At 40.7% G+C, this 14826-nt stretch overlaps 1 protein-coding gene across 4 annotated transcripts in view; it reads right to left on the reverse strand.

Moving 5' to 3' along the window:
* Positions 1–14826, reverse strand: part of LOC131236139 (disease resistance RPP13-like protein 4) — a 53297-nt gene that overhangs the window by 31711 nt on the left and 6760 nt on the right. For 3 of the 4 annotated variants that reach the window (XM_058233282.1, XM_058233283.1, XM_058233281.1), the window contains exon 2: positions 9815–9861. The exons of the other annotated variant lie outside the window; for it this stretch is intronic. In XM_058233282.1, the coding sequence (XP_058089265.1) occupies positions 9815–9861 (47 nt within the window). The remainder of the gene's footprint in view (positions 1–9814; positions 9862–14826) is intronic. 4 annotated transcript variants of the gene reach the window in all.

Here is a 14826-nt window from a genome sequence, read left to right on the forward strand (position 1 = left end):
ATCTACTCAACAAGTTAGATGAAAACTAAACATTACAGCGGGCCATACGAAGTTTTTAATAGTAGGTATTATAATTCATCATTATTTTTCTATGTTGTGGTCTACGTGAGATATGGATCTGCCTCAATTTTAAATTCATACATTAAATTATTATGGAAAAATAGATGTACAGTGTGAATAGAAAATATACATTTTGGTGGGCCCATATCGAACTGACCAGCAGGGAGGTTAGTTGTGGCACGGTCATCATGCAATCTAGGCCCGGCAGCAGCGTTCCAGAACCAAGGGTAAGAGAAGAAGGAAGATGGCTTCTAAAGTCTTCCGGAGACATTAGAAATGGGAGTGGCTCGATCGACCTCACCCACGGCGGTCCAGCCTTTATCATGGGCCCACCTTGATGTATATATTTTCTATCCATGCCGTTCATCCATTTTATTTTATTTTTCCATATTATTTTAGGGTATTAGCCCAAAAATGAAACAGATTCAAATCTTAGGACCATGCTGTAGGAAACAGTGGTGATTGACCATTAAATACTTCTTATGGGCCACAAAAGTTTTAGATCAAGTAGATACTTAGCTTTTCCCCTTCATACATATTTTTTTAACCGTGTCAACAGGTTGGCTGGCAAATAAACGTTACAGAAACAAGACGGTAGGCCTTAAGAAGTTTTAAACGGTAGCACACTCAATCACCACTGTTTCTCATGGCATGAGATTTTAATTAGTTTCATTTTTTGGCACATAACCTCAAATGATCAGGCAAAACTAAATGGACCGCATGGATATAAAATACATACAACAAGGTGGGCCCACAGTAAGGGTGGCACCATCTTAAGGCAAGTCACACGGCTACTCCACTCCCATCAGAAATGGGAGCGGATTGCCTGTGACTGGGGCCAAGGCTGTGTGGGGTCCATAGATATAGGGAAAAGGTACTATGCGCTCGACCTCACGATAAGCTCCCGTGAGGTCGAGCTGTGTGGGCCCCACAGTGATGCGTGTCGACCATCAACACCGTGCATTTGATCGGTCCCCTCTAAATTATGGGATATTCCAAAAATCAGCCATATACGGAACTCAAGTAGGCCATACCATCTAAAATCATGTGAAGACACCGTTAAAACATATAAAAGCACTTGGTGGGGCCCATCTGAGTTTTGAATGCTGCTGAAACTTGGTCTGAACCCTCATCCAAGTGGGACACACATAATGGATGGGCCGGATTTGCAAACCACATCTCGGTGGGCCCAAAAATGATTATGAATGTTTTAATGGTGCACGGCCCCTCCCCACTTCTGTATGTGGTGTGGCCCACATAAGTCACGGATTGACTTGATTTTTGAGACCTCGGCCCATGATGGAATGGTGCATCTGACTGATGGGGTAGATGTTTGAAACACATCACGATGGGGCCCACACGGCTCGACCTCATGGGACGGACTCATGAGGTCGAGCGCATAGTACCTTTTCCCATATATATATATATATATATATATATATATATATATATATATATATATGTGTGTGTGTGTGTGTGTGTGTGTGAAAAGATGACATGATGTATGCCCTTTCCAAACAACAATAGCTCAGGCTTCTAAAAATCAGGCAGATCCAAGAGTAAGGTAGGCCAGACCAACAAAACAGTGAGAACAATAACATCCACCATTGAAACCTTCCTGCAGCTGATCATGATGATTATATGTCATCGAAACCGTTCTTAGAATTATAGATAGGACTGTCAATGGGCCAGGTAGTCCAAATGGTCCTTCGGGCTTGGCCCGATTGGGCTGGGTTTGGGGTAGTGTATCAGGCCCAAAGGTCGGGCTCAGGCTAAAATTAGAACCCTGATTATAAAATCGGACCAGACTCGAACTTAGTACTCCCGAGCTCATGAACCCGGCCTGGCCCAATAGCTCTTTTCTAAACCTTATTTGCCCCTTTTCTTTCACTCTCCCCCTCTCTCTCACACATGAGACACACCAAAATATCATTTATCCACTGAGATATTCAAGGCTCAAGCTCGGGCAAATCATGTCAGGCTTTGTGTAAATGTCTCGGGTCGGAGTCAGGCTGGACTATTTTCAGCTGTTCATGGGCCCGGGCTGGATTTGGGCTTAGGTTTAGAGTAGCAGGTTGGGCTTGGATAGAGCTCAGCCTGGTCCTAACTCAGCCCATTGACAGCGTCGGACTCAGGCTAGACTATTTTCAGCTGGTCACGGGCCCAGGCTGGATTTGGGCTTAGGTTCAGAGTTGCAAGTCGGGCTTGGATAGAGCTCAGTCTGGTCCTAACTCAGGCCATTGATAGCCGTAATTATCAACACTCAGATAAATAGTAGGAATACATATTATCCTAATAATAAAAAAACTTCTGGTACTGCCCGGCATTCAATCCTCACTGTTTTGTGTAATATGGCCCACCTAAGTTTTAGATCTGCTTGATTTTTAAAATTTTGCCCTACTGTGGTCTTTCAAAATAGATGGGTGGAGTGAATTTGTCATGAATATCTTATGGACCTGATGTAGAGTGGGTCGCGGACAGTTACATGGCCAAGATGGATCAGAAAAGGCCTGGTCGACGACAAAAGTGATCCAGACCATCGGACCTTAAATCGGACGTATCTTGCAATTTGGAATGAGTTATCTGACATAAAATATATGATTTTGGGGTAGAATGAGCTACTTTAGCCAACCAACCCTACTATGCAGGGTTGCATAGCCCAGAATTGCGAAAACACCCTGGATCGACGGTCGTTTCCCTATTTTAATTTCGTTTTTACTATAAATAGTAAGTTTTAGTTTGATTATAACTTTTCATCCGCCGGGCTTTAGGAGTTGCGTCCAACGTGAAAAGAGCTTAGAATAATTAGGAGAACAGTTTGGTGAAGCTAAATAGGACACTTACTATTTTTTGCTAAAAACCTCGCGCACTAGTAGACATCACGACCGTCTATAAATAGTAAACTAGTAAGTCGCGGATTATAGGAGTTTTAGTTGTAGTTTGATTCTGATTTCTTTCCCATTGCTTGGTACCCCTATTTAAAAGGTTGTGAACTCATTTTTATTCATTCATTAATCAATTTCAAATTTATTAGAATTTATTTCTATTTCCTGCTTTCTTTCCTCGTGGATTCGAGAAGTTTCTGTGAGGAGTCCAGAGAAGTTCCGTAGATTCGGAATAGTTATCCTCTTGGGGAAGACGGTGCTCGACCTCACATCCTTCCCTACGTCAGTTTGGTATCAAAGCGAGGTTTCTCCTTAGATCGATGGCTTCTAACGACGGGTTGGGCAGCAATCCCATGGGCGGTGCTCCAGGGAATTTACCTTTAACGGCGGCAACTTTCGAAGTAGCGCAACGAGAGAATCGGCAAGCCATGTAAGGGCTGCAGGCTTCCATCGATTGCATAGCGAATCTCTTGGCAGAAAACCTAAAGCAACTCCGTGTTCCTGGTGGTAATCCTCCATCGCCAATTACTGAAACTCGTAATCGCCCTGATCACAAGATAATACCGACAGTGCATCCAAGGGTCATTCCTGAGGAAGGGGGCTCCAGTGAGGAGGAAATCAACGACATAATCTTCCAACACCCCAAACATGGCGGCGATCGAGTAGAGATCGAACGGATCGAGAATTCAAAATGCGGGTTGATATTCCTAGTTTCAATGGCCAACTACACATTGAGAATTTCCTCGATTGGCTTTCTGAAGTTGAGTGATTTTTCGACTATATGGACATCCCTGAAGCAAGAAGGTCAAACTTGTGGCCTACAAGTTGAAAGGAGGAGCTTCAGCTTGGTAGGAACAACTGCAACTCGCGCGAACCAGGCAGATCAAAGCACCAATCTGCACCTGGTAGTAGATGAAGCAGCTACTACGTGCCCGATTCCTCCTTAGCGATTACGATCAGGTATTATTCCAATAATACCAAAATTGTCGACGGGGTAGTCGGTCGGTGAGAGAATACGCAGAAGAATTTTACCGTCTGGCAGCGCATAACGATTTGGTCGAGACTGAATCGCAGCAAGTCGACTGATTCAACGGTGGATTGCGTATAGCTATCCAGGATCGGGTCCAGATGCAGTCCTTCTGGACGATGAATTATGCGATCAAGTTGACTACTCGGGCAGAAACGCAACTTGAACGTCCTAACACACGAACCTATCCTGCTATAAGGATCCCTGTAACAGGTCTGCTCCGGGGAACTGCACAACCCAAGGGGAAGGAGCCCGTAAGAGCACGTACTCAACCTCGTACGTCTGAGAACCGGGATCAGGGAAGTGGGCAAGCTAGACCCTAAAGGGGCATATCGACTGCTGCTGGTCCAAATAGAATTCCGAACCCCTATGCTCGGCCAAGGCCCGACAACTGCTATCGTTGTGGTTAACCGAGCCACCTATCAAATACTTGTCCCCAGCGGAAAGTGGTAAACCTCGCCATCAATGATAGTAGAACTGATAACGCTTATGAAGATCCAGATATTGAAGAACAGGAGCATACCATCGAGGACGAAGCAGATGATTCGGGTTGAATTCAGCAAGATTACGACGAGTCGCTCATCGTGAGGCGACTATTATATGCGCCAAGAAAAGAAGTGCATCCATAGTGGCATAACATCTTCCGCACTAGGTGTACGGTGAATCAAAAAGTTTGTGAGATGATCATTGATAGCGGGAGTAGCGAGAACATCGTCTCCAAGGTCATGGTGAAAAATTTGTAATTAAAAATGGAGCATCATCCATCTCCATATACAATCGGTTGGATCAAGAAGGTCAGCGAAACAAAGGTAACTGAACGGTGTACCATATCCTTTTCAATTGGCAAACATTATAAGGATGAAGTAGTATGCGATGTGGTTGACATGGAAGCATGTCACATACTACTCGGTCGGCCCTGACAATCTGACCGTGACGTCACTCACATATATATCTTCGTCGAGGATGGCCGGAGGACCATATTGGCCCCTATGGATCCAGATGGACCACTTGAAACTTTTAAAGTGGAGGGTTGTTTTCTCTTAACCATACGGGACTTCGTAGAAGAATCTAAAGAAATAGGACAGACTTATGCATTAACTGTAAAAGAGGAACTCGAGCCTACCATCATCCCTGAAAGACTAAGGCCTCTGCCACATGAATTCAAAGAAATTTGGCCCGATAACCTTCCCGATAGGTTACCCCTCATGCGAGATATCTAACACCATATCGACTTTGTCCCTAGGTCCAGTTTACCTAATCGTCTTCATTATCTAATGAGTACGAGATTCTACAGGGACAAGTAGAGGAGTTGATCCGTGAGGGTCTTATTTGAGAAAGCATAAGCCCACGTGTCGTACCGGCTCTATTAACTCCAAAGAAAGATAAGAGTTGCGCATGTGTGTCAACAGGCGGGCCATCAATAAAATCACCATAAAATACAGGTTTCCTATACCACGGTTGGACGATATGTTGGATATGCTAGAAGGTGCAAAAATATTCTCTAAATTGGACCTAAGGAGCGGCTTCCATCAAATTCAAATACGGTCGGGTGATGAGTGAAAAACGGCCTTTAAGACCAAGGAAGGATTGTACGAATGGATGGTCATGTCATTCGATCTTTCGAATGCGCCTAGCACATTTATGAGATTGATAAACCAAGTTCTGAAACCTTTCATTAGGCAGTTCGTTGTGGTTTATTTCGATGATATTTTGATATACAATAAAGACGAAACCACCCATATGGAACACCTTAAGAAGGTCCTTCAAGTGCTCACTAAAAATAAACTGTATCTCAATTTTAAAAAGTGCAGTTTCATGACTAATAGCCTATTGTTTCTGGGTTTTGTCATAACATCCACAGGCATTCGAGTGGATGAGGAAAAGGTGAAGGCAATCAGAGAATGGCCGGTTCCCACAAATATTCACGAAGTACGAAGTTTTCATGGACTGCCGACATTCTATCGTCGGTTTGTGAAAAATTTTAGTACCATTGTGTCACCAATCACAGATTGCATGAAGAAAGGATAGTTTCAGTGGACTGACGAAGCCGATAGGAGCTTTACTAAAATCAAGCGCAGATTATCCATGACCTCGATTCTTGTACTTTCCAACTTCGACAAACTGTTTGAAGTCGAATGTGATGCCTCATATGTCGGAATTGGGGGAGTTTTGTCTCAAGAAGGTAGGCTGTTAGCCTTCTATAATGAGAAACTTAGCGATGCATGCAAGAAGTGGTCTACATATGAGATCGAGTTATACGCGGTGGTCCAGGCACTGCAACACTAGCGATATTATTTGATTCAAAGGGAATTCATACTTTACACGGACCATCAAGCTCTCAAATTCATTAATAGTTAAGCTAACATTAACCGCGTGCATGCTAGATGGATCTCGTTTTTGTAGGAATTCATGTTCGTACTAAAACATAAGTCAGGGCAACAGAATAAAGTAGCTGATGCGCTGAGTCACCGTGCAACTTTGTTAGTCACTATGAGCAATGAGGTTGTCGGGTTCGAGCGTCTCAAAGACATATATGCCAATGACGACGACTTCAAGGACGCATGAGTTAGATGCCAAGAAGGTCACCCCGGTGACTTATATATGCAAGACGAGTTCCTTTTCAATAGAAATCGACTTGCATCCCGAACAGTTCGCTAAGAGAACAGATAATCCAAAAGCTACATGGAGGTAGCCTCAGTGGACACCTTGGGTGAGACAAGACGTGAGCTTTTGTGGAAGAACAGTATTACTGGCCGCAATTGATATGTGATGTGGGAAAGGCAGTCCAACGTTATTATATTTGTCAGACCTCCAAGGGGCAATCTCATAATACGGGCCTCTACACCCCATTACACGTGCGTGACGACCCTTAGGAGGATTTATCTATGGACTTCGTGCTTAGTCTCCCTAGAACGCAACATGGCATGGATTCGATGTTCGTAGTAGTAGATCGTTTCTCCAAGATGGCGCACTTTATTCCATACAAGAAGACTCTCGATGCAACACACGTGGTGAATTTATTCTTCAGAGAAATTGTGGCAGCTACACGGGTTTCCCAAGACTATTACTTTTAACCGTGACACGAAGTTCATAAGCCACTTTTGGCAGACTTTGTGAACTCGATTCGATACACTCAGTTCAGCAGCGCCTATCACCCATAGACTGACGGTCAAACTGAGGTTGTGAATCACACGTTGGGAAACCTCCTTCGATGTATTTCAGGAGAAAAACCGAAGTAGTGGGATTTGGCTTTGTCTCAAGCGGAGTTTGCATTCAACAATATGGTGAACCGCTCGACAGGAAAATTCTCGTTCCAAGTTATTTACGGACGAGTACCTCGCCATACACTAGACTTGGTCCCTCTACCCAAGCTCCCAGGCATGAGCATTGCAGCAAAACATATGACAGATAAGATCATGGGCATTCATGCGGAGGTACAAACCAAGCTACATGTCTCGAATGAAAAGTAAAAAGAGCAAGCGAATAAGCATCGGTGACAAAAGGTGTTCGAGGTGGGCGACCAAGTAATGGTCCATCTGCGCAAAGAAAGATTTTCAACCAGAACGTACAACAAGTTGAAGAATAAAAAGATTGGACCGGTACCAATCATCCGAAAGATCAATAACAACGCTTATGTTGTTGATCTTCCAGATGACATGGCAATCTCACGGACTTTCAATGTCGCAGACCTGAGCAAGTATCATGAACCAGAGCATGACGAGAACTCGAGGACGAGTTTTTTTGAAGTGGAGGAGATTGATGTAGAGCGGGTCGCGGACAGTTACATGGCCAAGATGGATCAGAAAAGGCTCGGTCGACGACAGAAGTGATCCAGACCATCGGACCTTAAATTGGGCATATCTTGCAATCCGGAATGAGTTATCTGACGTAAAATATATGATTTTGGGGTAGAACGAGCTACTTTAGCCAACCAACCTTACTATGCCAGGTTATGCAGCCCGAAATTGTGAAAAAACTGGATCGACAGTCGTTTCCCTGTTTTAATTTCATTTTTACTATAAATAGTAAGTTTTAGTTTGATTATAACTCTTCATCCGTCGAGCTTCAGGAGTTGCGCCCAACGTGAAAAGAGCTTAAAATAATTAGGAGAACGGTTTGGTGAAGCCAAATAGGACACTTACTATTTTTGGCCATAAACCTTGCGCACTAGTAGATATCACGATCGTCTATAAATAGTAAGTTTACTATTTATAGTAAGTCGCGGATTCTAGGAGTTTTAGTTGTAGTTTGATTCTGATTTCTTTCCCATTGCTTGGTACCCCTATTTAAAGGGTTGTGAACTCGTTTTTATTCATTTATTAATCAATTTTGAATTTATTAGAATTTATTTCTATTTCCTGCTTTCTTTCCTTGTGGATTCGAGAAGTCTCTGTGAGGAGTCCAGAGAAGTTCCGTGGATTCGGAATAGTTGTAGTTTGATTCTGATATATTGGTAATTCGCTCCTATAAGAAATGGCCTAGGCAGTGTATAAAGCAAGTTTAACTTTTCAGTAGAAAAAAGAAACAAATGGAAAAGACTTTTTACTATAGAGAGAATATAAAGCACTTCTTACAAAAATAAATAAATAAATAATAAGACATTTAAAGCACTTCTTAAAGGAGAGCGCCCCATTTCATCAAGTCATGAGCGAATGGACCCAAGTTGATGTATGTATTGCATGGATGTAAATTTCACACTCAATAACTTAATACAATCTATGGGGTCCATTGTGATATATGTGTCTTGTCATGTTGTCTATTCATTTTATGAGCTCATTTTAAAGTATAAGCCCAAAATTGAAGCATATCCAAAGTATGTATTGCTTGGATGTAAATTTCACACTCAATAACTTAATACAATCTATGGGGTCCATTGTGATGTATGTGTCTTGTCATGTTGTCTATTCATTTTATGAGCTCATTTTAAAGTATAAGCCCAAAATTGAAGCATATCCAAAGTTGGAGTGGACCGCATCATAGGAAACATTGGGGATAAAAAAAAATTCCATGATGGAAACCTTTTTAACCCCCACCATGATGTTTATTTGTCATCTAACTTGTTTATAAGGTCACACGGATATGGATGATGGGAAATTACAAATTTCAACTTATCCAAGACTTTTGTGGCCCCTAAGAAGATATCAACAGTACTGTGGTGTTGTCCACTTAGCTTTGGGTATACTTCAATTATGGGATAATGCCCTAAAATGAGTTGGAAAAACAGATGGACAGCCTACCTAAGACACATACATCCACGCCATCTATCCAGTTTTTAGCTTATTTTAGGATGTCCAGCCCAAGTAGTAGATCCAAACCTCAGGTGGACAGCACCATAGGAAAAATGGTGATTGAACACCTACCATTAAAAACTTCTTAGTGCTATGGTTTATTAGCCATCTGGCTAGTTGGTAAGGTCAAACATGCTTGGATGAAGGGAAAACGCAAATGTTACCTAGATTTAAAACTTTTGTGGCTCAAAATCACCACTATTTAATACATTGACGACTTTGGACATATGGGATACATGAAACATCAAACAACATCGGCTATGCAAGAACCACATCAATCAAATGATTGAACCTTGTGATCAATAGCATACAAGATTGGAAGGTCAAGATTAATCAAAGAAAAGAGGTCCTATCATAAACTTGATGCATCTATTAAAAGGAATCTGCCTAGGCTTGTTTATGTTTCAAAAATCCAACTTTGGTCAGACAATGCTGGTCACTCAATCTATGAATTGTAAAATTGATGGTAATAAAAAAAAAATTAAAAAAAAATCTAGCATTCGAAGGAATACATCCCATTCTTAGTAAGTCATGATAAAGCGATAGAAGAATACCAGAATAAATGGAGAGCTTGTAAATCGTAGAAGAAGGAAGATGGCTTCTGCAATCAGTTGGCCACTTGAGATTAGAAATGGATGAGGTAGCATAGAAAGAACTAATTACTTAAGATTTTTATTTTATTTTTTTAAAGCATTTTTCAAAGGTAACACTGTCAAGGATTAAACCCAAGAATGCTTTTTAAGTTATTTGGGATCCCAAGTTACTTAAGTATCTTATATTCATTTATACTTATTAAGTAAATAAAGAAAGTTTAGTAAACAATATACTTATCAGGCAAAAAGTAGAAAAAGCATGTTTGGCTTCCAATATTATAAGTAATTATCCCTCAAGTTTGTTTGGTCCCCCTCACATATATTATCTATCATTTATGGCCAACCTATGATGTGGACCATTTATTGTGCGAACCCTACCTTTGATGTGGGTTGTCCATCATGCAGGGCCCACCATGGACGTAGGCCATTCATCATTAGGGACTAACCTTTTATGTGCACTGTTCATTATGCAGGGCCCATCTTTGATATTTGTCATCCATCATGTGGGGCCCACCATCAATGTTATTGTCCATCATGTGGGGCCTACCTTCAATATCCACCAACCATCATAAGGAGCCTAGATTTGATGTGTAGCATCTATCATGTAAGCCCCACCTTTGATGTGGGTTGTCCATCCTGCGGAACCTGCTTGGATATAGGCTAGTCATCATTAGTGCTGACCTTTGATGTGGACTGTCCATCATATGGGGGCCATGTTGATGTGGATCATCCATAATGTGAGGCTCACCATGATTAATTGTCCATCATGTGGAGCCCAACTTTGATGTGTATCGTCCATCATGAATGAGTAAAAATAATATATATATATATATATATATATATATATATATATATATATATATATATATATATATATATATATATATATAAAGTAAAAAATATCCAATGGTTGTGCTATGAGAATTTTTTAGTCAACATGACTTTTTTTAGATGATGGCCAATTTGTAGTAGGCCTCACAAAAAGAACTGCCTAATTTGAGTTAATACAGGAGACATGTATAGTTCTTGTGTGACTATCAATATGCAAGATTAAGCAACCATGCGGGCAAACATGGGCCTTGCAAGTATAGGCACCAGTGGTTACATGTAAATGGCCTGGCCCAGAATCAGATGGCTGTCCATACCATGAGTCCAACATGCATCCTCTTTCGGCCTCGAAGGTCCTACACGATGAATGATCACGTGTAGCAGTTGGCCAATGTGCTCAACCTTAATGGGATTTTCCCGTCCTAAGCACAGCACATGTAGATATACCATCATGTGGGGCCTCCTTTTATATGGCCTACGAGAAAGCCTCCTTAGACATGTACCGAGAGAGAGAGAGTAGAAAAGTCATGGCTTGAAAAGCTTAAAAATAATAATTTATGAAGTAGCTTTTATCTAGTAAGTTATCTTTATAATGATGTTTATCAAACTAACTAAAAGGAAAAATATTACTTAATTATGAACATAAGTTTTATATATATAAACCTTACTTATTTGGTATTATTCAAACAAGCGCTTGAAAGCACTTTTTAAAGGGAGCAAGATGCTCAGCTGGCTGGGGATCTATCCATCCGACCAGCACGCAGGTAAGCTACCCATCTGCAGTGTAGACTTTGACAATATATCAATCTTTCTCAAAAATAAAAATAAAAATCTAAACTATTCATTAGGTCCAACGCATTTTTGGTGAGCTACCTTGTAATCATCGTACTAATTTTGCAATTGTTATCCATTTGATCCATGGCCTTTAATGTGGACAGTCAATATTGTTCACACAAAAAATAATTCTTCGATCCATCTACTTGTTAGGGCCTACCATGGATTGCCTGTGTTTCTAAAGAATCACATTGGAGAATCCCATCCACGCCTTGGTAAACGGACGAATATAGAAAATAAAGCTGAGTAGGATGGATTGGATCATCCCATCAGTGTGGTTCTTGCGTAGTACAGGTTTTGGGCCTAGGAACCTGATCTGCATATGAGAGGCTGATATCATCTTGCAGCTGGATGCCTACTTGCCACGTGTACCTGACAACAGTAGATAGATGGGCTAGTCTGCTGAGCCATACACGTGGACAGGAAAGCCACGGATGGGGAGACCAAACCTAGCTCTTAAATAAGAAGTCCAACTGGTGGACTGTCGTGTTATGATGCACACTCAGTGGACAACTTTCAATCTTATATATATATATATATATATATATATATATATATATCAGTAAGGGCAACTTATTGAAAGGTTTGGATGTCACATCTGCTTAATAGATTGAAACGTATCCCATGGGCAGACTGTATCTTGTGGTCCAATCAGATGAACTCGAGAACTTTGATTCAGAGAATATGTCCATACCTCTGAATGACCATTGAATCTTCAGATTCACCCTAACTTCTACACAATCTCAATTGATTACACCAGATATGTATATCTTTATATATATATATATATATATATATATATATATATATATATATATATATATATATATATATATATATATATATATATAATATCCTCAAAATCTACAGTTGTAACAAATATGTGTACTCTATATATTGGTTATAAGCCTACACGATGATACAAGAAACAATATATTGAGAAAAACTAATTTCTTCACATACGGTAACATCAAGGTTTACCATTCAACTTTGGAGATGCTGATGCAAATTTCCTACTGATTTTTCAAGTCATATATTCATTTTTTTATTATTATTTTTTTTTAAAAAATTTTTAAAAGCTCATTTGAGGGCATGAGCCCATATCTAAAGCTCAAGGACAACACCATATGAAATAGTACTGGGTATAATGACATCATTTGAGGGCTGATGTGTATTTGTCATTTAACCTGTTCATAATTAGGTCACGCAGACATAGAGGAAGGGAAAACACAATAAGCCCCACAGAATTTACTCAGTGCACTAACTAATTCAGTAGGCAATTGGCTGCCTATCCAACGGAAGAGGATTACAAATGAATGTTAGCTTGCCACGTGGACATGCAGAGAGGACCTAGATAGATGGCTAGTAGGCTGAGCCATATGGTGAACACCGCCATCTCCACCACACATTTGGCTATCTTGGATTACAACTGTACAGACCATTCACATGATTGAATGAAAATGATATAATTGTGTAGAGGGAGTGGATTAGTTGAAGCGCAGCCTCACTCAAGATCGTGTGGTCTATACCATGTGGCCGGAATTGATGTATGTATTCTATATCCATGCCATCCATCTGTTTTCCTAGCTAGGCCCAAAACTGAAGAAGATGCAAATCTCAGTTGGAATATACTATAGGAAACAATGGTGTTTAATGCCCTACCGCCCACCATAATATTTCCATAATGTTTATTTTCCATTGAACCCGTTGGTAAGGTCACATAAACCTTGATGAAGGAAAAAACAAATAACCACTTGATTCAAAAATTTAGTGGCTTATTAATGGTCAATTGCCACTATTTCTTATGGTATAGCCTGGCTGAGAATTGGATATTTTCATGGCTTAAAATAATATGGCAAAATGGATGAATGGTGTGGATATAGAATATATATATACACACACACACACACACACACACACACACACACATACACATCAAAGCACCCCATGGAAAACTACCGCACCTAATCTACTATTAGCCTAGATAGATGGCTAGCAGGCTGAGCAATACAGCACAGGACCAAGGTCTCCCTTTACCATTCAACTTTGGCTGTTAACAGGTTGTCCACATCTAAACCACACGTGGCCATCTTGGATTACATATCTACGTGTACCATTGACATGGAGTGGATGAAAACTATATAATTGTGTTGAGGGAGTAGACTAGGTGTGGCCCTTATTGTGGGGCCCACCTTGATGTAGTTATTTTATATCCATACTTCATCCATTTTGATAGATTATTTTTGGGCATGAGCATAAAACTGAAGAACATCCCATTCTCAAGTGGACCATATTATAGAAAACAATGGTAATTGGCTAGTCATGGGTCACAAAAGTTTATGATGAAGTTGATATTTGTTTTTCCCCTTCATTTAGGTTTGTATGACCTTATCAACAGGTTGGATGGCAAACAAATATTAAGGAAACATTACAATGGGCCGTAGGAAGCTTTTAATAGTAGGGGGTTCAATCACCGTTGTTTCCTGTCAAATTGTCCACTTGAGACTTGGACCTTCTTCATTTTTTGGCTCAAGCACTAAAAGGATTTGGCAAAAATAATGGACAGCGTAGATATGGAATACATACACTGAGGTGGGCCCTATGGTAAGGGCGGCATGGGTGTCACACCTAATCTGCTCTCTTGTATTGAGCTCAAGTTGGATGTGACGCTGCAATCTGCGCGTGGGTGAGACATTGTACATCCATGCCAATCCATCCGAACCATTCATGAGGTCCACCTTGCTCTTCATAGACAGCCTTGTCAGTATTGGAAGTAGATTGGCTGGTGTGAGTTTTGTGGGCACAGTCACGAGGTATGAACAATATCCAAACCGTTCGACCACTTAGTGAACTCATTGTAAGGCTTGAGATGAAAAATAAGATAGATCCAAAAATCAAGTGGACCACACTGTAAAAAGCTATGGGGTATTGAATGCCTGCCATTGAAACCCTTTTGGGGGTCATAGAAATTTTGGATTAATAAGATATTTGTTTTTTTTTTTTTAAATCTTCATCCAGGTCTGTGTAACCTTATGAACAGATTGGATGGAAAGTAAACATTACGGTGGGCCCTACGAATGTTTTAATGGTGAGAATCATTGTCCCACTTATATTTGTGGTGTGGTACACTTGAGCCTTGAAAATTACTCATTTTTGGAATCAAGATCTGAAATGAACTCGCCAAATGGATGAACAGTGTAGATATGATAAGTACATCATTGTGGGGCCCATGTAACCTTGATCTCCTTTGTACAGTTTGTATAGCACTCGTTTTCGCACGACAAGTAACCACACCAGCCAATATCATGAAG

The sequence above is a fragment of the Magnolia sinica genome, unplaced genomic scaffold (assembly GCF_029962835.1).
Source record: "Magnolia sinica isolate HGM2019 unplaced genomic scaffold, MsV1 ctg240, whole genome shotgun sequence".
Classification (NCBI taxonomy): domain Eukaryota; kingdom Viridiplantae; phylum Streptophyta; class Magnoliopsida; order Magnoliales; family Magnoliaceae; genus Magnolia; species Magnolia sinica.